This window comes from Enoplosus armatus, chromosome 21 (assembly GCF_043641665.1).
Source record: "Enoplosus armatus isolate fEnoArm2 chromosome 21, fEnoArm2.hap1, whole genome shotgun sequence".
Taxonomy (NCBI): domain Eukaryota; kingdom Metazoa; phylum Chordata; class Actinopteri; order Centrarchiformes; family Enoplosidae; genus Enoplosus; species Enoplosus armatus.
Genome location: NC_092200.1, coordinates 16,073,793 through 16,098,386, shown reverse-complemented (window position 1 = coordinate 16,098,386; position 24,594 = coordinate 16,073,793). Strand labels below are relative to the sequence as shown.

General features: G+C 43.0%; 2 protein-coding genes and 1 non-coding gene across 3 annotated transcripts in view; all 3 read right to left on the bottom strand.

Annotated features, from left to right (window-relative positions):
• LOC139304541 (partitioning defective 3 homolog) overlaps positions 1 to 7,969 on the bottom strand; it is a 309,773-nt gene extending 301,804 nt beyond the window's left edge. The window contains exon 1 of the mRNA XM_070928476.1: positions 7,710 to 7,969. Within this exon, the coding sequence (XP_070784577.1) occupies positions 7,710 to 7,829 (120 nt within the window). The 5' untranslated portion in view covers positions 7,830 to 7,969. The remainder of the gene's footprint in view (positions 1 to 7,709) is intronic.
• A 4,709-nt stretch (positions 7,970 to 12,678) lies between these two features.
• Positions 12,679 to 12,750, bottom strand: trnaw-cca (transfer RNA tryptophan (anticodon CCA)). Its single transcript has one exon. It is a non-coding gene; the product is annotated as a tRNA-Trp (tRNA).
• Positions 12,751 to 13,630: 880 nt separating this feature from the next.
• Positions 13,631 to 24,594, bottom strand: cul2 (cullin 2). The gene is made up of 21 exons (XM_070928095.1): positions 24,519 to 24,594; positions 23,227 to 23,365; positions 22,728 to 22,830; positions 22,525 to 22,619; positions 20,750 to 20,855; positions 20,420 to 20,502; positions 20,003 to 20,099; positions 19,632 to 19,742; positions 18,034 to 18,196; positions 17,783 to 17,907; positions 17,245 to 17,352; positions 16,996 to 17,055; positions 16,732 to 16,860; positions 16,423 to 16,509; positions 16,147 to 16,299; positions 15,903 to 15,980; positions 15,743 to 15,809; positions 15,350 to 15,552; positions 14,996 to 15,097; positions 14,768 to 14,884; positions 13,631 to 14,449 (listed from the first exon to the last, which is right to left on the bottom strand). The coding sequence occupies exons 2-21, from the start codon at positions 23,343 to 23,345 to the stop codon at positions 14,318 to 14,320; spliced, it is 2,238 nt and encodes a 745-aa protein (XP_070784196.1). The 5' UTR covers positions 23,346 to 23,365; positions 24,519 to 24,594; the 3' UTR covers positions 13,631 to 14,317.

The window sequence follows — 24,594 nt, the reverse complement described above, 5'->3', positions numbered from 1 at the left end:
GCTGACTAATCTGTGACAACAAACGGGAGCGTTAGAGGTGAATAAGAATGGAGTGAGAGCAGTAAGCAGATGGGAGATGGGAAACAGTAGATCAGAGCTGCGGCCGAGACCGGCCGTGCGTCTGACTCCAGATCAGAAGGTCAGGTGTTCAGATCATGTTCGGGTCGATCTTGACTGCCTTCCGTTTTGTCAGGACATCATCTTTTTGGTATAACTTCCCTTCCATTGTTGAGACAATGATGAGAACACTCCTTAATCTCCTTTCTAATTCTAAGCTTTCTCACCTCATCATAAACTATTACCACAGGGGTAAAAAAGGACTGATTCAGGATGTTGCAGATGTTGAATTGTGACAGTCAAAGCTTTCATATGACTCACACCAGTGTGTCAGTTAATTGGATGGTTTAAAAGTCTCCCTTTAATTTGCCAGGATGGTCAAATCTGGTAGGAATCTTCCAAATAATACTCAAAGGGCCTTTCAAACTGATAAATACAAACTGTTTCTGATAGGTAAGCAAAAAGTATCTGCTGCCACATTGTATTAGCACAATAACAGGTATTCACCATCTTGAATACACAGGAATGTAAGTCTTTCAGCGCTATCTCTGGGGTCTAACATTCCTGAAGCTATAAAGGGAAGCCTCGCAACACAAACGCACGTCTAAGTTATGCGAGATCAAGTGCAGTGCATTGCTTCTATTGTCTTGCCTCTAACGGTTTGGGCTAATGATTAGCCAGATTATCTGAACCAGTGGGTTAAGATAACAAAGCGGAGTCCCCACCATCACAAGGCATGCGGCTGGGATAGGAAAACACAAGCTAGCAAGCTAGCAAGCGCTCATGTTTGATACGCCAGCGTGGTCAAACTGGGCTCCGTCTGAGTGGAGCTGCGTTATCTCTGACAGAAAAATGGCATTGAAGAACACGTGAACACACATATGCCTACATAGAAAACGGCAACAAAGTCAGCATGTGCTTCTCTGCGTCAAGTCCTGCTAAATCTGTAAATAATTTGACAACAAAAGGAATTTCTGTTATTTAGCTCCAAGGGCAGTGGATACACACAGCAACCCAGAAAAGAAACAAGAAACATCCGTATCAACGACTAAAACCACATCAGCAGTGACAACAGAAACTGACCCTGACCCTGAATGCCCCAACACAGGATATATGTAGCCGGAAAACCAGTCACGCAATGGCTTGGCATGGCTGTGGCATACTCAGACTTTGGCAGTTACCATTATGGCATGTGGCCTACTTGCATTGCTGTGTTTAGCAGCTCCTGCCAGAAATTCTCCCAGCTTTGCCTGTAACACTCAAGCTGAATGCTTTCCACTCCAGCATCCACAGAAGCCGACGCTTTGCTCTCTGCAAAGTCACAAGTGTTTGCATGCATGCATGCATGTCCCCTCCCTACCAGGTGCATACCATATATCAGCACCTGTGTGTACACCTAAGATGCGTGCTAGCCGTTGGGGAAGCCCTAAAAGTCATCTTGGCTTGACCCTGAAGAGAGACGCTGTTTTGGAATGATAAGGGACTCGGTGTGGTGTGGTGTCATTGTCCTTGGTGCCGTCCACGTGAGTAGGGAAGCCTGCCAGGCAGTCATATGGTCAGTTAGCCAGACAAGTTGTACGGAGGTACTCTCAAATTCTCCTGGACATTGACCCACATGCAAAGCCACACAAAGTCCATATGTGTTTGGCCATTTTTCAGGCAGTTTTTGTTGTTTTGGCTCTACACTGCAGTACACTGGATTTCAAACGAAGCAGCAACTATGAGGTTAAATTGCTAATTAACTTTCAGCTTTAATTTGAAGGCATTTCCATCGTTAACTGGTGAACAGTGTAAGAAGTGTAGACCCTTTTGTGCATAGGCCCCCAAATTTGAACTGGACAGATTAAGTAACACGCACTCGGATACAATCATCATATTCAATATTTGGATACAAATCCTTCGCAGTCTGAGACGGAAGTCTTCAACCTGCAGCCATCAGACACTTGATATCTTCCTCGCTGGCGCTCTGTCGGGCCTGTGCTGCCGCCAGCATCGCTTCTTCTTGCTTGTTTTGGGTTATTGCCCGGTCAAGTGGCTTTGACTTTGACAGTCAAGAACATCCCAATGTTTGGCCACATTGCCTTTGCTGTATGTTTAGGATCATTGTGCTTCACTGTCCACCAGTCCAGCACTGTCCATGCAATATGAATGAGAACACTTTCAAACACCCTTAAAACTGAAAGTCACCACTTTAACCTCATAGTCAGTGTCACTAACACTGAAGTCGTTCTTTAGGATCTCTCCTCCGAATTTTTAGACTAGCATTTAACTACTAGTCTGCTTCTCCACTTGCTGTCACAACTATATTCTAAACATGCCGTTACCAGCCTGCATGTGAAATTACAGGCTCTTTTGCACGGTGCAATCTGTTTTCTGCAAGCACTTTGCCAATTGCAGTTTTAAAAGCAAGAAAACCCAAATGATTGAGTAAATCACTGTCTTAGATCTCAGTAGCCAGACGGTGAAGTGAGTACGGCGCAGGCTGAACATCTTTTCTGGATGCTTGGGCAAACTTCAACTCGTGACTTTCGGAGCAGCGGGTGTGTGATGTTTTACTCAAAGACCGGCAGCCAACAATTCCCCTGGAAGGAGTTAGCACGAAGGCAAGGACGCTGCTCAGTCGGCTGGAAGACAACTCTGTGTCGACCAGCTGGTGAAGAAAGGAAGGAAAGAAAAGAGAGATGGAGATACAAGAAGAGAGGAAAAACAAAGGATAGAAAGCCAGAGGAAGAGAGGCTATTGAGTCCACATTTCTCCTCTTCTTTCCCTGCTCTGTCCCCTGCTGTGGTGGAAATGAACTCTAAAACATCACTGCTGCTTGAACACAGTTGAACCATAGACCTACTCATACTCACTTACCATCAATCACATCGCATCCCATCATCCTACAGGACTTATACAGCTCTGCCTTGTACAGTCCACTCACATGATAATCCCCCAATTATCTTCCACTACTGTAATATTCCTACTCACATACAGCAGCTCCTCTCCATTACATAAGCAGCGAGCCGCTGAGTGTAGTGAGCTAATGAGCACTGACAACCCTTCCAGCGCCACTTCCCACTTTCTCTCCGCGGTGTGTTCGGCCCTTACCTGAGAAGAGACGAGGATTAAAAACTCTAGTTGTACTTTTAGTAGAAGGTGATGATTCCCAGAACAGACAGGTGGAGTTTGAAGCAGTGCATTTTGCAGCAAATTAAACTGTTCATTGAATTTTAGAAGCAAAGCAAGCAGCTGAAACTTTCTAAATAACAACATTTAGAAAATTCCTTGACAGAAACAAATATCGTTAACATATTTCGTTTTGCAGGGCGTCTTGTCTTTAATTTTTCCTGCAAATCAACATCAATTTGGTGCTTCAATTGGTGGAAGTAAAAGACACACAGATGTTTTGGTATAACTAAGAGAGAGATAGAGATTTCTATCCTGCCACATTAAATTTGCACTTTAAAGATGTAAAGTGAACTTTTATTTTTCCAGTCTCAAATATTTATTTGCTTTCTACCCGAGAGTTGATGGATGGATGAGAAGGTTGATAGCACTGTACACTGCCTGTATGCTAAATATGAAGCTACAGCCAGCAGCCGATTAGCCTAGCTTAGTATAAACACTGAAAATATGGGGAAACAGCTTCCCTGGCTCCAAGCGCATTTCTAAAGCTGCGTTGTAAAATGAACACGTTCTATCATGTTTGTATAATCCATACAAAAAAAAACAAAGTGTAACCATCTGTGCCCCCTGCTTCCAGTCTTTGTGCTACAGTAAGTTCATTGGCTGTATTTAACAGACAGATATGAGGATGGTGTTGATCTTCACATCTATCTCTCATCAAGAAAGCAAAAAAGCATATTCCCCTAAATGTCCAACTACTCCTAACTTTCGATGTCAGCCACTTTAAACGTAGATTCTATGAAATTCTGTGGTGTTTTTTGTTTGTGGAGGGCTTGTACTTTGGAGCAGTGGTGTGGTGACAATAACAGTGCTTAGAGAAGTGTTCAGGGCATAGTAGGCATGGTCATTTTCATTATTTCCACATTGGACACAGTCACTGTTAAGTCAACCGCCAGCCTTTTATCATTTTCTGATTCACATGCATGTGTATGGGCACAGCACACATGCTCCTCATATGCTGCTGATGTACTGTATAATGAAAGACAGGGGCAATATGGAAATTTGTGACTTTGTTTTACCTAACCGTGTTGTCCCCTGAGGTTATTCTACATCTGTGTATTACAAAAACTTGACTTTGCAGTGACATGTCTGCAAGGCTGAATTTGTGGAATTTCTGGAGGGAAAAGGGCAATTATGCACTTTAAGGCTTTAGCCTACATTTAGGTCGAGCAGCTGTGGGAAGGTACGGGAAACAAATAGGGTCTAGAGATGCAGCTCATCAAAGACTTACAGCCACAAATTATGGATCCAGTGACTGGAGGTTTGAGTATTCTTTTTGTTTTTTACGTCTCTGACGGTGTACCACATGCGAGTGGAACCAGACTGAGGAGAGGATGAGTAAAGATGTGAACATCCCAGTCATGTCTACGTGGAGTTTTGTATGCCAACAGGAAAAGCCCACAAAATAACATCTTCATATTGCTCTTGCTTACATGACTAAAACCGTTGTAAATACTCAGTTATTACTTCACTGGCTAAAAACATCGGCCTTGGGAACAGAAAGGCAGGATGGGAAGCTTAATCCTTCATGACTGTGCATACTGTAGAGCAGATTGACTCCGAAGTTAATGGTGCTTGAGTGGGTGATTCGTGCGTGCCTCCTTGTCCCACTGAGACTGTGACGAATGCCTCAAGGGTCCCCAGAGAAGATCAGGTACACCGGCACAGCTCGTGACACTGTCTGATTGGGCTCAGCCAATTCACCACAGCTAATTCAAAGTCTAATTTCATGGACCACCAATGTTACAGGCAACTAAGAGCAAAGGCTGCAAGAGTACAAAGCATCTCCGCATTGCCGTAGTAATACTTCTACAACTATCTTTGCAACCCAAGATGGGTCATGTATAATAAAGAGGTATATAAAGACACTGGAGTCAGGCAGAATGGAGGTGGAGGCGAGATCAGCTTTAAGTATAGAGGTGGAAGGTAGAGAAGAGGCGGATGTGAAGACGTGAGTTTTCAGCTCGAGCAGGAGGTGCGGGGAGTGCTACTCATGCCTCATCTGTTTGTCTCCAGATAAATCGGATAAACTAAGACGTAAAACGTGATGTTATGACAGCAACAAAAGTGATCAATTCTGACTTCCTCCTTCCTGCTGTCGCACCCAACCTGTTTTGGTTCAGTTGCCCGTTCGGTCGGGTTAGTTTGGACTGGTGTGAGAGCTGTCAATCAAACTCTGGCGCCGGGTTGAAACAACCGTCCCGAGACCACCCCAGTTCCAAGCTTCCAAGTGAAACTCTGGTGTGGTTTGTTTGTGGTTTGACAAGCAAAACAGATTTCATTTTAGCAGGCTAGATATGTGATTTTAGCATGAATAATCAGTAAGTGGAAAGTAGTTGAAACAGAAGTGTGTTGAGCTTGTATCCTACTCTCAGTATTTTAGCCGAAGCGGCCACACGGTAACCACCCCCTGTTGTAATATAGCTGTCGGTTTGAATGACTTCATGCTAACAGCTGTTGTAAAAAAAAAAAAAACCCCAGAGCAGAAGTAAAAGGCAACAGCGTATGTTTTTTTCCCCTTGGTCCTGTCCAAACGAACCCAACTGCAGGTATAAAAGTGATCCAATAGAGCACGTCAGGCTGTGTTCAGAAAGGCCTTTGGATCTTAATTGCATAAAAAAAAAAAAAAATTGGACCACGTACCTACTCCAGCATGCCGCCCATACACCACACAAATATGAACCGGCAGTAACTACACTTCTGTGTGCCACTTTTTTTAAAAACCCTCTTCAGTTGCAGAATGCGTTGTGGCAGATGCCTGTTTCACTTTCCTTTGTTTCTCTGTTCTTTGTGCTAAAGCTGGATCGCCCAAGCTGACTGTGGTCTCGGATTAGTTATGGTTGATTTATGTACTTTTTTATGGCAAAAGTGATACATTCGGTTTTCGGTATTTAAATACATATGGCATGACACAGTATCTGCACGCCATGGGATGTAATTACGCATAACATCTTTAAATACATGTGACTTTTGTTACGTTGTAAATTCAGCAACTTTTAAATGAGGGGTTAAAGCAATATTGTGTTGCTGTCAGCTGCAGGAATATTATAAAACTCAAGTGACCTATGTGTGACTATATCTCCCTGCAGTCCAAAGGTCTTGGCTGGCCTGTGATACAGTAGTTAGTGTTGACCCGGAGCCAAGCGTTCTCCAGAGGGGAAGCCAGCACCACTGCATGGATCAATAGACCAGTCGCCTCCATTCTGCTGAACCATGGAGAACCATCAAGCACTGGTAAACAGAGGAGCGAATGTGTGTGTGAGTTGCTAGTGTGTATCTAAGGAGGAAGTGCTCTTCAAGAATGACTGTTAATGTTGACCTACTTCGTCACTGTTTGCCTCCTCGGTGGTAAAATCCACTCAACAGTGAATATTCATCTTTTCCAAGAAGTCGGAAGTATTTCATCCGTCACCACGGAGCCGAGGGTACAGGTGTGAAGTGAAGCACAGCGTCTCTGAGAGTCTTTTGAACCCCACACCCGCCATCACCGTGCTCTCACTCTGGACTTTTTCTGAAACCTGTCTAAAAGGTTGCTGAAAGTCCTTCTCTCTGAAACAGAGAGGAGACAGAAATAACTTGGCACCCATCAAGGTATTCCAAGCCCCTTGAGGAGGAACTGCAGCATCAACGTGACTCCAATGTTAATACCACCCACTGGCAAAGAGGGGAAAGTGCCGCCACTAACCATGGAAACAGTACCAAACCTGAATTCATTCATTAGTCATTTAATGGGCTTTAAAGCGCAGCCACTAGAAACCCACAAAGGGAAAACGCAATCAGTGTCCTCATTCACATTTGGCAAGGGGGGGCTTCACACAGTCATGTGTTCCGTCATTTAATTGATGAAACTTGGATGAACTTAAAACTTTTTTGTTTTTTCGTCAGCGTGTAATTGCAAAGGGCAATGAGTGTAAAACACTCACACTGCAGTAAAAGGCATTTATAACTCATACTGGGACTTATACTGTGCATGTAGTAGCACCTTTACTGTGTTTCCATGTATGTTGTGAATGTTTTGTCTAGTTGCACAAATGTTGTTGTTTTTTTACTGTGACACACACACACTTGTTCAACACACTCCTTTTCCAGTGTTTCCTGAACTTCTTAATGACCAATCTGACAACCTAAGTTTCCTAACAACTTGTGGACTTACTGGTGGAGAAATAGTGAACTGCCATGATACTAATCATCTCCTGAGACATAACAATGAAAAGTTTCCTCTTTCAGTGAGTGCACACCCCCTCTGTCCCTCCACACCGGGTGCCCCTGGATTGGGTGGGGGGTAGGGGGGGGGTCCCCACTGGCTCCGGGTCTAGAGGCAGCCACCCACTCCTCTGTCCCCTCTGTCTTAGCCCGTGAGAAGCGCCATGTTGAGGCTCCAGTGTGGATGCGGAGTGCCGCTGCGCGCACACGGGGCGCAGCGTTTACAAAAAGCACACCGGGGGCAGGGCCGTGTGTGTGTGTGTGGGGGGGCGGCTTACCTTAGCGATCGCCTTCTTGTACCTCATGGCCGCTTGTTCGACGAGGCTGTGGACTTTTATATTCCCATCTCCGCACGGAACGACCACCCGGGTCCTCCCGAAACACACCGTCACTTTCATCGCTCCTCCGCTGCGTTAATTCCAATGAGGAAAAAGCCGCGTCAAAGCTCCGACAACCATCCTAACCATCAAAAAAAAAAGCCCAGAAACTAAATCCCCAGTTGTTGTGGAAGAGGTGGAAGTGAAGTTGCCTTCGGTGTCCTGCGCCCTCGGAGGACACGAGAGAGAGAAACATCCAGCATTGGATCCAGCGGCGGGGCTGGGTGGCGTCCTCCCTGTGCCGTGTTGACTCACTTACAGAAACTTCCCGACCAAAAAAAAAAAGAAAAAAAGAAAGAAGCCTCTCCAGCGGGAGCGCACCACTGGACTGACGCTGCTAGTGCGCCCGCATGTCAGAGCAGGCACTAAGAATGTCTGCAGCACCCACCGAATTCACTGTACGTGTCTTTGCTTCTCTTATCATAAGAAGTTGCGTAACACTTGGATTTGCAGTGTTTTTTTTCCAGTGCAGAGTCCTGGTCTACGCTGGTGTGGTGGAATGGAAACCTTGTAAAGATCTTCTGAACCGCCTTTTGTTGATTTCATGTCGTTATGGTGATGGACATTATGCCTGGAGAAATATACTTTTAACCACATTTTCATCTCCAGTATTATCAGTGGTTATGATCTAGATTCCAGAACCAGAGTCAGGGACTTCCAGAGTTCCATAAAATCAACCCCCTCCTCCTCCCTCCTCCTCCTCCTCCTCCACACCAATTTTGCCCAGAGTCCTAGAAAAACCCCTTCCTCAGGTTAGCTGTATGGCCGTTAGTTGGTCATCATTTGTTTAAACACACGTTTAAGCACCTGCAGCACAGACAACACGGGAACTTTGGGGCTCCTGGGGGTCTGGGGTTAGGTTAGGTTCTGGGGAAACCCTGATCCAGGCTCAGGTTGAGTGGTGCAGGTCTATTGCAGCAAGTATCGTGCACGTTACCACACTTGGATCTGATGTGACTGGGACTGCCTGGGTGACTCAGCACATGGTACATACAAACAGATGTAGAATCTCAACTTGAATGCACGAGTCACACTGAAGGACTAGAACTGAGCTGCACTTGTGCCACTGATAGCACAGCACGTATTAATAGTATGTATGTGACTAAATGATTAAACTGAAGTGCAAAATGAGAAAGCGGCCTCGGGCTGGATCTATGACCCAATTTACTGATAAAAGCTGCAACCTCTGCGTGGAGCTTCACTCACTCCCTGCAGCTCTTCTTCTTCTTTATGATCTAATGTCGTCCAAGTGAGTGAACATGAACACGAGTGCGAGATGGACAGCCCTTTTTCCAAACTGCACTACCACTATACTACATTACCTGCTGTGATGGAATTTGGATTATACAAGTACGACCTAAAAGATCAGTCTTGGTATTCATTTTCTTTGGACGTCATTAGTCCAGGGCAGATCTGCTGGTGCAGACATTTACTTTGCAATGTATGATGTCTAATGTTTAAATCACGTCAGGGTCAAGACACTTAAAATGTCGACTTACACTGATGTGTGTGTGTGTGTGAGACTCTACTAACGCAGTCTCCCACTTTCATACAACTAATGCTCCACCTAGAGGTAACTAGAAGAAATACACCGTGGGCAGTTTTATGACTTTATGGGACATATCTTTACCTTTGCATAGGTACACATAACACATAAGGAAGTGTTTACATAAATCCCCACAGTGTTTTTAATTATTTGGCATCATGTCTGGCAACTGTTTTTCTTTACGTTTGAAAGAAGATGAAACAGTCTGAAACAGTTTCATTTCAGGACATTTCTTTAGTGTTTGTGACAGTAAGCTTGAGAGCTTGTTAGAGAATAACCCCCCCCCCTCCCCCAGGGAACCACATCACTTACTTACCCCAAACTGCTATAGCATAGTAAGAGCCTGAATTACAGTTTGTCCACTGCACATCAGGAATGCAGGGAGGAGGAGCGAGACAGTGGTGGGAATGTGTGTTTGTGTGTGGTACACTAAAGTTCGGGAGACGTGCAGCTACAGGTGGAGTTAAGAGTGAAGTCCAGGGTCCAGTCTCGCGTGTGAGGGCATTATAACTAGATCTAAAGGTAAATGGGAGATGTACGAGCCTGTGAGAGGTCCTTTACAGTCCACACATTTGTCAGCGGTACAGAAGGGACATGGTAAACAAAGCATGTGTGTACCTGCATCTGTGTGTGTGTGTGTGTGTGTGTGTGTGTGTGTGTGTGTGGTGTGATGTAACTGACAGTGAGGTGTTACTTCCACAGTGGACGTGCTCCAACATGGAGTGGAGGAGGTCATTCCTGACACATCCCTCTGTCATCGCAGACTTACCTCACCAGCGGAGAATTCAACACACACACACACACACACACACACACACACACACACACACACCGCCTTTATATCCATTCATTCATACACACGTGTAATTTACAGCATCCTTCCTCCACCTTCTCCACAGCCTTGTAATACCACCTTTGTTCATACCTCGGTCAAAGGCACGTTGAACATTTTTATTGGTAAAATGTATTACTACTTGATTGTTGATTGATGATTAAGGCTGATATTGGCAGTGTTGTAAGTTTGTATTACCTTGCAGAACTCCAATAAAGCCATATCTATGACAAGAAGTACCTGACCTCGTAATCTTTATCACATCAAGACTGTGAGAGGGTTGTCAGTGTTTTCTAACTTGTTGTCTTTGTACTCACAGTTCTTCACCGGAGGGGCTTCATGTGAGCCTGCACGTGAAGACACAGTGTTTAGTTGATACTGGCCAATTGGCCCCAGTTGCAGATACACCTCGAAACACTGCAGTTTTGTGATTTAAATCACTCGAGACCATGTCAAACATTACTTGAATCAATTTCCTGCTAATCATCACTGTCTGCAAGTTAAGGCATGTGCATTCCCCCAAATAGTGGGACTAATTAAGGTTTTCCTAATGACACCCATTAGCTGCTGTTACTAAAGCACCATGACTTAATAATAAATCGTTGTAAGCTTAAGGCAATATAACCCTACAGTCTAACCCTAACTCTGACTAATGCACCAGAACAGGTAAAATGGAGTAAGACTTTAAGCTACTAAGCCTCAAAACAAACACCAGGATCTGCCCATGGCTTTAATTGTGTCATGTTGTGACTGGTGGATCCCCAAAACATTTGCGTGATTTGAATGGGCGCATTTATAATTCATATATAATGTCTCCTTCATGGACCTGCAGTTTGACATGTCCCACAACCTGGAGCGTTAAAATGAGCGCCACTGCTGCACCACGCGGTGTTTCTGACAGCTGAAAGGCCCCATCTGCAGGCTCTTAGAAATATTACACCATGTCTTGTCTTCTCTCCAGGAATCTTCCTTGTTTGGATTTAGCCTAGAGCCTTTAATTGCTGGCTTTCTGGGGATTGGGCCCAGCGTACGCCGTAAACACTGAGCATGGTGTTACCACAGCCTTAGCACTCTGATTTCATGGATTTGCAAATGCTGCCAGTTGTTGTTTTGCATATTGTTTCGCAATTTTTTGGATCCCCATGTAGTCCAACAACAAAACATGAATGAATTTAAAATAAAACCTTCCTGTTGTACATATGATATTTTACCTCAGCCTAATAATCCTAGTATAAATAGTCCCATGTGAAATCTATGACTCATAATCAGAGGGCTTATTCATAACTATGCTGTGGCAGATGTCTTTATATGTGCACAGCAAATTGATAATGCACAATATTGGATATTTTAAATGGACTCTCATAAGTGGACTTGACTCTGGTCTGCTCCTGCACAGGAAAGGTTTCCCTTCAGCAGCATAATGAGGGGAGGCAAGACCCCAACCCTCTGCCTGATGCCTGCTAAACGCGCGGCTGATGGTCCTGTTTACAGACTAGAGGGATAAATAAACAGAAAACCCGCATTATTGGCAATAATGTACAGTGAAGCGGAAAGAATGAAACAAAGAAACGAAAGAGAGGCAATGACGGCTGAAGCTGCCCACAGGTCTGTGATCCCAGTCTTAATGGTTATGCTTATACACAGATTAAAACTCTTATGTCACTAGACTGACGTGACCCGACAAGCCCCGGGTGAATGTGATGTGATATGATAACAAATGTAACAGAAGATTTTAGACTATGTCAAGCAATCAAAGCTTCACTAAACAGTCACATCACAATAATCAGGGATGTGATCTGACCAATGCAGACAAATAGGCAAAGTAAGTGCTGTCATATTTGTGGCTGTGGATTTTGACCTCATCATTGTTCACTTAAACACTCAGTGTCATAGAGTCTACAGGGTACTGTGTGTTGTGCTGTACTCTGACAGTCACACCTGAGGCTTTTTGAGGGGTCTAAAATCCCCTAATATGTGACCTTGAGGCGCAATGGTGTTGTGTTCAAATCACGTCAGAGCTTTTCAGACTACTTTAACTAACTGTGAGACATAACAAAGGACATGCCCAGACCCAACCAGTTATGATGAGAAATGTCTGCTTCCCCTGCCTGTGCATTAGTTCATTCACTGGAAAAGGCCCAAATGAATATGATTTTCTAACCAGGATTAATTTTACCAAAATGCCATCTGGTGCATGGATAAAATGCCTGTATTACAGCAAATCTAAATGTAATCAAAATGTCTGTTGCACTACACTACGACTGCAATACATTTTAGTCATTTACTTATTTATTACCAACTTTTATTTTTCCTAATTCTGAATTTATTCCAACATTATTTTAGTAGTTCAAGTTTGTCCCCTTTCATTTATACATTCATTGCTTGATACTGAAGTTGTCCTCTTCCATACACTGGACAATGCCTTTGGGTATATTTACAATCTGTATCAACGCAGTAGTCACAACCTTCAGATAGTTTTTACTGAAAAGAAATGACCCCGACGTGATTTGAACACGCAACCTTCTGATCTGGAGTCAGACGCGCTACCGTTGCGCCACGAGGTCCTTTATATCGAAGAAGTCTGACAAAATAATAGACAATCCTGTAAGTGTAGGGTGCAATAGGAGGTAGCGTCTTTCCGGTTTGCTTGTTTGTCACCATTTAAAATCAATAAATGACAAATGAAATGCACATGGCGAAAACGCGACAACGTTACATGTAAAACACTGTCATCGACTCCTCCCTGCCTCAGCAGTCTCGTGGATCACTGTATGTATTATATACTGTGTGTTATGCAGACCGTGTTTCATCGTCCCTCCCGGTTGAATGAGACGTCCTCGCGCCTTCTGGCCTGCGTCAGCACCATGGACAGCTGTCAGCACAACTGGCTCGCGGGCTCACCTCACTGAGTGCCGTGGTTGTCGTAACGCGCATGTGCATATGTCGCAGGGTTTTTTTTTTTAGCTGCCATTCATACGATGCCACTTCAAATTTAGAATATTTTAACATTTACTTTTCTATATATAATATTAATTATTTGAGTCAATGTTAAATACCCGTAATTACAATGTATGGGCCTATGCAGAGACAGAGAGAGAGAGAGAGAGATGAATGCTGGGAAATATGTATTCATCCATGTTGTTGCCTTAACATAGCTGTTTTCATTATCACCACACTTTGAGCTTTAAACTCTGATAAAGATGGGCAATTTTGATCATTTCTATACATTTTGCTGGAGTTTCCTGAGTCAACTGCTGTGCTGTTGATGCCGTGATGAAATGGCTGGCATGAGCTCCAGGGTTCAGCAGTCTCATACAAACATGGCCATTGCTGGGAGTGGAGTCAGAAAAGAACCTGTTATGTCATGATAACATCTCAGTATCAAGAGTACACACTCAGTGACAAACGACAACCGAAATGACTAAAACATGGAAACACCTGACAGATGTTTACATAAAACCTTTCAGTGTTTTTATTTATTTATTTGACAAGCAGCAGGATCATGTTTGTCACCTCATTTTTTCTTTACATTTGAAAGTAGATACAATAAGTCAGTATACCAGTTTTATTACAATATTTTTTTCCTAACTTCAGTACATTTAACAAAGAAAGAAAAATAAAACACACAACAACTGCAAACGTGAGAAAAGAAAGCATGTTTTTTAATGTGTAGCCACCAATGTGTCATTGATGTCACAACTGACTCCTTTCCCCGGTTTTTCCTTTTTTTTCCTCCTCTCCTTTATTTTCGGTCTACTAGTATGTTTATCAGCTCTTTCCTCTCGAACAGCTATAGGCATTTTCTTTTTGTCGTTTGACGCACAGGTGCGTGGCACTGGTGATGTTGTAAACAGCTTAAAATCAGAAGGTGGGTGGGGGGTTGGGAGGAGGGTCTTGTGGGTGGTGGTGTTAGCTGGCTGTCTTGACGTGACACGATGACCTGTCTTGTTTTCAAAGATGGAGGCACCAGTCCTGCTGTTAGTCACCGCATAGAATCACAGCAGACAGCAACAGTCCAAAACCTAAATGGATGAATGAGTCTGTTTTGTTATTTATTTCACGTTTTTAAACCTGCATCTGCCGGTCGGTCGCACAGGCGAGTGTCTGTGTGTAAGCGCTCGGCTCTTCGGCCTATGCGACGTAGCTGTATTCGTCTGCCGAGGTCTGGCTTCGCTCGATGTACTGCTTGTCGATGAGCACCTCGATGCACTTCTTGATCATGCTGATACTTGGGTTGAACCTGGCTTTGGACTGATTGATGACCTGCACACAGGGGACGTTTGAAAAAAACAGTGATTAAACAGTTCACCTAATGTTACAAACAGGAATGTAAGAACGCTGCCACACAGACCTGGTGCCTCTGAAACTAGATCTGCAATATGTTTATATTATTATTTAGAAGAGCATTTTAGATAAATACAAACACCTAAATTGGGGTGATATCTATAGTATGCATAGTATATAGTAAGTATAGTGTGAGTGTGCGGTTTTATATGTGTATATACACTGTATATGTGATATACAGGCTGTTTCCATCAACCCCTCAACAAAAGCTTCCAAGTCGAGGTGACCTCCACCCACCTCCTGGATGAGGGCGTTGTGTCGGAGCACCTTGCGGGCCTTCATGATTCTCACTATAGCAGCTTGTAAATACATTTTGCGGTCCTCGTCTACGGCGCTCCTCGTCTGCTCCATCTCCTAAAGATCAGAGAGATATGTCACAAGTGTTTAGATATCAACATGGCTGACAAACAACAGGGCAAAGCTTGAGACAGGATCTTGAGAAGGACGGAGAACCGTTTGTCTCACCTGTGGTGTGTCTTTCTGCATTGACGTCGTGATCTTGAACTTTGTCCTTTTACTGGTGAAACTCATATTTAGTGAAAACGTGGACTCGACTTCAATCTCCTCCTGTGAGCAGAGGGGAAGACATCCTGTATTCAAATTTGAAACAAACTTACGGTAGCAGTCTGTGGACTGTGGGTGTGTATTGATGGAAGGAAGGCATATGTTGCTAGTTTTTTGGAACATAAACGGAGGCTGCTAAGGACTTGACAAGGCATCTCGTACAAATAAACATAAACTTCCCAATCAATACCCATAACGAATGACAAGTTGTGGGATTTACTTCAAACACCACTTGTCGCACATGAAAGCACAGACCTTTTCTAAGTCGTGGTTGAGCATCTTGACGTCCAGCAGGGACTTGATGGTCTTCTGTAGCTCCTTCTCGTTCATCTGGGTGCCGTCCTGCAGCTCCTTGTATGTCACCGTCTGGCTGTTGTTGAAGGCCAGCAGCACAGCCATCTGGTAGGTGGTCACCATAGCAACGTAGGGCTTGGACAGGTAGTTCATCTTCACCTCACCTGTTTGAGACAAGCAGACACAGATGAATGGCGGTACATAAAATTGAACCATTTTTTCCCCATATGCATTAAACCTCTGGACCTTCACTTGCAGTCACACTTTCAGATATTGGCTCAAACGGATGTATTTTACATTCAAATCTTGCATAATTCAGCTTTAAATAGTGCATGTGGTGTGTGTTTGTGCTACCTGTGCAGAGATAGTGCAGCCAGGTCAACTTCCTCCCACTGAAGTGCTGATTATAGAACAACTCAAACTGCAAAAGGAGGTGAAGACAGAATGGATTTAGCAAGGGGCTCCTTTAAAATCAGTGTGGACCTCGACAAATGACAATTCAGAGTCAACTCACCATCTGCACACTCTTCTCTAGTTCTTGAGGGATGGCGAATGTGGAGGAGGGGACGTGTGTGAGAGGCCAGGCTCCAGCCTGCAACCACAAGGCATACACACCACAACATTACACATTTGGACTGAAAACATGGGAACAAAAGGTGTGGTCGGTGGAATTGATGATTAAGCCAGGGTAAATATAGTGAAGTGATTGGAAATTTCTAAATCCAGATGTTGAAGTGGAAATAACAAGGCCCCCTCACCTGTAATACATAGATCTGGAAGCTGATGCCCAGGTCCACCACCGTCTCCTGTGTCTTGATGAAATTGTTGAACTTGTTGTTGAGGTCGGCGCTCACGCTCATGTCTGTGTACATTCTGTGGAGTTTGCTCGTGAACTCGTAGCCACAGGCTTGCTGTGGAAATAGGGAGAAGGACGGAGAGTGTTTGAACGGAGTGGGGGGGGGGGGAGTAAACAAAAGAGAGGAACATGGCAGATTTAATGAGTGTGTTCTCGTGAATCAAAGCTTTGGATTTACCTTTAGTTTGTTGATCATGGCTTCTTCAGAGTCCATTGACAATGATAAACCGTGTATTAACCTCTTTGCTAGCATTCTGGCATAAAACTGTGGAAAACAAAGAAAGACAAGACTTGAAAAACAGTATTGTATTTTGGAACTACTGAGGATACTAAAAATGGACATGTTATGATACTTTTTGAACTATTTTAAGCTCAAAACCACCTTCTTAGTCTAGGTTTGTACATCACAATGTCACAAGACATTTGAGAAAAACAAAAGTGAAACATCTGTATTTTTGTTATCTTCCAGCATAAGAATCCGGGTCACCTTTTGAAAGATGTCTTTGTCGTCTATGTACTTGAACACTGTGATGAAGCTGGTCAGCTTGTCCTCCACCTCGTTCTCCGTCATTCCCTTTGCCGACTTTTTCAGCAGATTATCACAGTATTTCGCCAGCTGGACAGAGACACCAGGAGAGACATGACCTGGTCAAGGCACTGTGTATAACACTGAGTGTGAATGTGAGTGTGTGTGTGTGTGTGTGTGTGTGTGTGTGTGTGTGTGTGTGTGTGTGTGCGTGCGTGCACTCACCAGTTCAGGGGCTTTACAGATGGACTTGGGCTCCCTGAAGTTCACCACAGACGTCAAAGCCTGAAATAAATAGATATCAAATGAACACATTCAGTCCAGTTGGGGAAACAAAAACATTAACACATCTACTGAATTATACTTTTAACACATTTATAACTGTAGTTGCAGTTACAGAAAGTACACTAGGAAAAAAGAACTTGCCAAAAGCCTGTTATGAGTATGTTGTTTAATGAGTCTGGGGTTTAATACCTTATCGAGTGCACTCATGAAGTGCTGATCTCCATTTAGAACTGTGTTTATGAGCTGAACAAATTTACTGTGAACCTCCAGCACTGACTCCACGAACAGGGTTGGCATCTAGAGAAGCCAGAAGAGAGAAACAAAGTTGTATTAAAAGACAAACTACTTGCAGCTTAAATTAACAGACAAAAATGACATTTTTTACAAAAGTTGAAATAATCAATAAACAATACAGGCAGGTGCTATAACCTCTATGTGAGGAGAAGTGACGTGACGATATTGTAATTAATTAATCCAAAAACACCAACAATAACACTGAACACATGAGGCCACAGTTAAACTTGTAATGCGTTATCATAAAAACGTCATATTAAGCTGTCTTCAAGCTTCAGCAGTACAACAACCTGTGATAAAAGCAAGATAAATGGAGATGTAACAATTATTCCTAGAAATGCATGTTCAATGCGCACGCACGCACGCACACACACACACACACACACACACACACACACACACACACACACACAGAGAGCAGTGAAGTACTAACGTTTTCCTGAGAGAGGTTACTGGTGCCTCGGATGCCCTCGTTGTGGATATGGACCTGCAGCTCCTGGATCATGTGGGGCAGCCCATTGGCCACGGCCCGCAACAGGGTGTACATGTTGGCCATGTCTGGACAAAACAACATGACAGGCCACAACTGAATGTGTATACTGCGCGAGTATATAGATATCCATAACGATTAGCTTAATGATTAGATCCATGCATCGGGACACAAAAGGACAGTAGTGGACTGACCGTCTCTCTTCTCCTGACGAATAATGCTCTGGCACTCCCCGTGCAGGAACTGCAGGTGATCTGCCACCATCCTCTGCTGGCATTCGTGGATAACTTTGGCGTAGGAGCTGGGGTGCAGGTACTTCCGACATCTCATCTCTTCGTCTTTCAACCGTCCCAAAACCTGGAGGAAGAAAATCCAACAAATCAGTAATCCCGATGTATCTGCAGCTTTCAAAAAGCCAAATACATGATAGCTTTTTAATACAACCTGTGACTGGATCTATCGAATGTGATACTACATCTGAGCTGGCATACGTGTTGTTAAACTGACCGTGACCAAAACAAGTAGTGGAACACAAGTTAAGACAACATAACTCTTATTACTAGATCCATTCACTTATTACACTCATTAGGTGACCCGAGGGGACGAGTAGTTGTTTTTGATGGTGTTTTTTTTTCTCTTCTACACAAAATTGAGAACTAATATTTGTGGGGGTTTTTTGGGCATCTGATCAGATTTAGTTTCACCACAATGCAGACTGTCACATTTTTGCATCACAGTATATTTTTTTTTTAGCAGACAGAGGACATGAGGTAGGTTGATTTTCATCAGTTTATCTTAAAATTTGAATTTTGGCAAAATGTTGAACTATTGTTAGATGACTGAAAACAACTGATTATGGCCCATAACACCTTTAAACACAGCAAGGCATTTCAAAACAAATAGTCTTACTATGAATTAAAAAAAAACCCCCACCAAAGTCTCATCCAAAATGATGTCTAATCCAATGATGAATTCTAAACAAATGCTACAAATATAAATCACATTTTCTTCCATTCATGACCAAGTTGCAGAACAGGAACTCAGCTTCCTTCTTGCTGCTTGCGCCAACTCTTCCTCCACTATACATTGTGTAAAGTGTAAAAAACCTGTCAAAACTGTATGGAACACATTGGCCAGAGTGTCATTCTGTGGTGATAGGGCAGTTGACACACACAGCACACAGACCCCCCAGATAAGCAGCAACTATCACCAAGGAGGGGGACTGTACTGTCCTACAGAGTCTGTCACTGCTCAGTGTCATATCACATACTGCCCTGATGCCTGGTAAAGCTTTAATGATGATCCTGTTTACAGGCTGGAGAGAGAAATCTGATTATTGCCGGAATGAACGCATGAGAGTGAGAGACATAGAGACATAGAGACAGCGAGAGAGAGAGAGAGATGTCATGGCAGCTGAGGTTGCCCAGGGGTCTGTGATCTCAGCCTTAGCGGGTTAATGGTAGAGCTAATACTCAGATTAATACTCTTATGTCACCAGACTGACATGACCTGACAGTTCACACACACACACAGGCCCAGGGTGAATTTTACACTCATCTGTTGGATGCTGGTGAGTACACAGATACACACACTCATCCCAAGCAAGATGCACACCGTTTGTTATCTTAAACTCCAACTACAAGGAAGGCAGCGGAGCTACATTTTTTGGGGGGGGTTCTTTAATCCATGCAGAACACAAACAACTCAAAAGCAAGGGTATGGCAGTGTTCTAGCAGCTCAAAGGTTTCACTTGAACATACTTTACATGCATTATCTGTTCCATCTCTCCTACCTTCTCCATATACTGTGAGCAGTTGGATTCTTGCAGTAGATTGGAGGCTTCCTGTTTGTAATACTCTCCCGTTTTTGTCAGAAATGGCCCTTCGAAGATTTCCTGATAGAACTGCAACACAGGAAGAGGACGTGGCCCGCATAGGATTTAGCAAACACGGACATACACAGACTTATGCGAACACCTGCTGTGAGGTACATCTTGTGGATAATGTCACACAATGAGTTAATCAGGGGTAGGATCAGGGCAGTCCACACAAATGGTAAATAAAGATACATTGACCTCATTGTTCGCGTTATCAACAATAGCTTGATAAACAGCCTGAGAATCAAATGACTGTAATCCTCTGGGTCCAGTACTTGTTGTCTCACCTTTAGTGGAAACTTCTTCTTGTACTGTTCAACATGAACAAAGGAGTTGATGACCCCGTGGATTACCTTCTGGTTGGGGTTCTCGCCACAACGATCACTGTAAGAGGCAAGGAAGCTAACGTTAGGTCTGATTTTTTGGTTTTGTTTGTATTGCTGAGCACTGAAATGATTAGCATGGTGGGAACACCAGGTAGGTTAAATACTGCAGCCCAATCAGACTGCATGTCCAGATATTAATAAGGGTGAAAGACTGGAAATCAGGCATTGCAATAATGATAATTAAAAACAAATGAGTGTACAATTAGAATACAACGACGCCATTCCTCTTATCTGTACCATTGAAGAAAGACAGAAATATTCATTTTAGCCAACTAAAAGTGGATTTCAGAAAATCATCCTCTTGTGTGAAAAACATACTTTTTGATCTCATTCAGCAACATCCGGATCAGGACAGCCTGAAGGGGCTCGATCATTAGCTTCCTCCACATGTCTAGCGCCAACTGCCAAGACAAAAGACAGCATATCACAATAGTGTAAAAGGATCACGAGTAAGTCACAGAAGTTGGGTGGTGTACGGTGAAATCTTGACCTGGGTACTGCATGCCAGAGGTTGAATCCAACTAATCTCTCAATCACTCTGTGCATGTGCTCTCCTTACTTTTTAGCTCATAACCCCAGTGGGCGTAGACGTCTCAATGTGCAGAATGTATATATTTTTTTTACCAGCGTGAGAAAATCAGTCAATACCTCTCCAATCTCCATGAGCGGCTCATTCATGTCCACTCCCCCGTAGCCGTACTGTAGGTCTGCTTCTGTTAGTTTGTTCTTCTTGATGAACTGAGTGTTGAGATACCTGCACAAACAAAATGTTAGATGTCATCTACTATCTAATGTGTGTGTGTTTGTGTGTGTGTGAGAGAGACGGTCATTCTTTTGTTACCCTAATGGTCACTCACTCAGTCTGTGGCTATTGAGTGTCAGGTTAGCCAATGAAAGCCAAGAATGTCCAGGCTAGGCATAGACAAACTGTGGAACCGATTGCATTCATGTTTTCAGACCCAACATTAGTACCATTAACTGGTCAAACACAGGTAATTCACACCTGTTTGAAAGATTAAAAACTGCTTATTAATAATAGACCAACAGATTAAGATTATTCAAATAATATTAACAGAAACAATTAATTAGGCTTCTTAATCCTACATTAATTCATTTTTTATATATACCCGTGAATCAAATTACTTTGTGTTATGTGAAAGGACTTGATTGACAGACTAAAGTCACTGAGAATTATATCACCCAAGTCTGCAGAGCATTTCAGCATTGTTTTGGTTTTACAGCCCATACATTTACTGTATGGCTGTGTCTCACTGCACTCATTAACCCCCTGTAGGCTGCAGTCTGGGGGAAAAAGCTCTGATAATCCAACTGCAAAAGCACTGAACAGCAGACGGGCAAGGTCATGTTCTGTCTCACTGAAAAAGTTTTATATTTCACCAAAACACACCGAGTATCAAAATGAGGAGGATTAACTTTACACTGCCGTGACTAATTCATATGACAGGTAATCTAATGTTGTAACGCATACGCTGGAAGTGTGTTTCAACATTTCTCAAAGGAAGCAAGGAGGGCAGCTCCCAGACAGACAGTGTTAACTGTTTTGATTCAGCTGGCACTTCAGTTCAACCTCCACAACACCATGATTTGTATTTGACAGGGTGCAAACTCACACATGTATATTCACACAGGCATCAGTTGAGGATAATAAGCGACCCTCGTCTATATTAAGAACCGAACACTACTATGTCACTACCAAAGCCAAGAGCCTCTCTCTCTCTCTCTCTCTCTCTCTCTCTCTCTCACGCTGACATAATGAATTAGAAAGGCATATGTATGCACAGACAGTCTGGTGGGAAGTGCACATAAAAATAGATCTGAAAGCTCTCCAAGGGAGTATTGATTTAGAATGAATCAGGACACATCAAAATGACCGTTGGCACTTCACACTGTACTTTTCAAGGTAATATTTTAAGTGTACAAAAACTGCCGGCTGGAATGCTGTAGCTAGTGATGGGATAAGTACACTCTGCATCTACGGAGCCTGACACACCAAGCCAACTTTAAAGAAGCAGGGCGGACAAAGAACAACACCTGCTTCGGCCCACGTCTTCTGTTAAAAGTTGTACTTGAACACACCACACTGACAACAGCCAACAGCAAGCTGAATACAGCAGCCATGTCCTTCATTTGTACTTTGAAACATTTCAAAGAGACAAACCATTTTAACACCATTGTGGACTTAGGGAAACAGTGTAATCATGTACTCAGGCCACAAACTGATAATATGTCTGATAAAGACATGGCCCTGAAAAGTTTTACTTTCTTCAACTTGCAACCTTTGGTTTAAAATGAAGGTGGAGAAGAAAATATGGCACTATACATGGTGAATCAGCATAGTGACACTGTGATATATGAATACTTTTTCAATATATCAAGTGGAAACATAAAAGCTGCAATGTTACCTGTACAAGCAGTCCATGTAGTCCGCTCCTTTGCTGTACTCATCCCAGTATCTGTGGTACATCACTAAAACCTTTTCCTCTGATTCCAGGACTTTCTAAAATACACACACAAGCATGGCAGGTGTTATGGAAAGAAGCATAAAGCAGGAATATTAGAAAATGCACTCTGCACGTTTTTCTTTGCCAGCCGCTGGAGAGCTTACCTTGTACAACTGCCGAACATGATTCTCAAGAAACACCTTAGTCTCTGTGTATAATTTTTCACCCAAAGGCTCGGGGTATGCAACGCACAAGGCATAAATGTCACTGGTGTCAGAATTCAGGATAAATAAACATGATTACATTGTTCATAGATGCAAATATAAAGTTAATAAAGATGTAGTGCGTATGTAATACTAGATATAGAATTTGCTGTGTTACTTAGTGGGTCCCTACAAATAAACATTGACATTTAACATATTAAATATGACAGTGTTTAAAAAAACTGATGGGTAAATGAACTATCTAAACTGTTAGTGCCTTTATGAATTAGCTACATTTTGGTGTTTAAAGTCAAATACATACAGCTCTATGCAAGCTGGCAGCTGCTTTACTGTACTGAGCAGCTGTGTGACTTCCTGTCCATAGGCCCTGCTCTGATACTTAGCAAAACATCTTGCATTGTAGTAAATTTCAATAATGGAGCAAGTTGGCATAGGATACGAGAACCGATCATTCCACGTGGCTCTCTCCACGTAGTCGAGCATCACAACAGCCTTGATTGTCGTCAGTAGCTTGTTCCATGTCTCGTCAAAGTCCACCACCCGCGGCTTTAAGGACATTGTACTGTTTCTCTTTCAGCCTTACAAACAAAACAAACACATGAATACAGAAGTGAGTAAAGGAATTACAAAATGAGCAGATAATTTGCTTGACTCTTGGATTCAGTGTCTTTATTATCTGTTATCATGTAACCAAATGCCCACCCATCCTACAGTTTGGACTGTTAAAGCAAATAAAAAGTGAATGGATTACACTTTACTAGTGAACCAGGCATAAGCAGCAGCAGGAACACAAAGGAAAGACACCGATCCTTGGCATGGTGACACAATAAACATAACAATGAAAAAAAATGTTTTTATGAAGCTAGTGGCACTAAATATATAATAATAAAATGTTAAAAAGGGTCATATTTTGTAAAATAACATTCAACATTATAAAGCTTTGAAAATAGCATTAATCAAGAGTAACTGCATTAGACAGATGTCAGGATATAGGGCAAGGTGAACATGTACATCAAGCGAAATGAGTCTCATGATAAATGGGCTGCTCACATTACTATGGTAGCAACAGATGAGGTAAACATTGTGCTCAAGTTAATAGAGGGGATACTAGCTAACGTTCATCAACAGTGAACACATCGGGGTAACCATCAGCTATTAATACTATGGTAGCTGGCCAATTTACGAGGCGAGTCTGCTGCATATAATAATATATACACTTCCAGAAGAATCACTGATTCCCTGCAAGTAGGAGAAACAAGGCCCTGTGCTGTTTCTCGTCATTCATACTACTTGATTTCACGTCAGGGAAAACATTGCAACATCATGATGCACAGTTTTTCTTGCTAGCCAATTCACATATGCCCATATCCGTCTTTCAAAGGGACGTGTTAACGTTACTAAACAAACGGCCTTCTTACAGTCAGAAAAAGCCAGCTAAGTTAATGTTACTAGCTAGCGGAATGCCAATCCCAAAATAGGATGGCTAGCTAAAAGGCTAGCTAGCTTCTAGCTAGCAAGCTACTTCTTCCTGCTCAAGTCCGAACAGTTGTGAGGCATCGGCTAGCAGCTAGTCGGTTAGCAGGAATGTAACGATAGCTCAGCTATCGCTAGCAAATGGTCATCTTCTTTGCAATTTCCCCACATTTGTACTGACAGCTCGGCAAAACATGGTGCTGTTGTTAAACAAAACAGGTTACTGAAGTCAAGCGTGGACTTTTGAATAGTACGTACCTCTATTCAGTATTTATTTGTTATAAAACTCAAGTTTCTCCGCTGTCACAGGCTTGATTTGTCTCACTTACAGGTC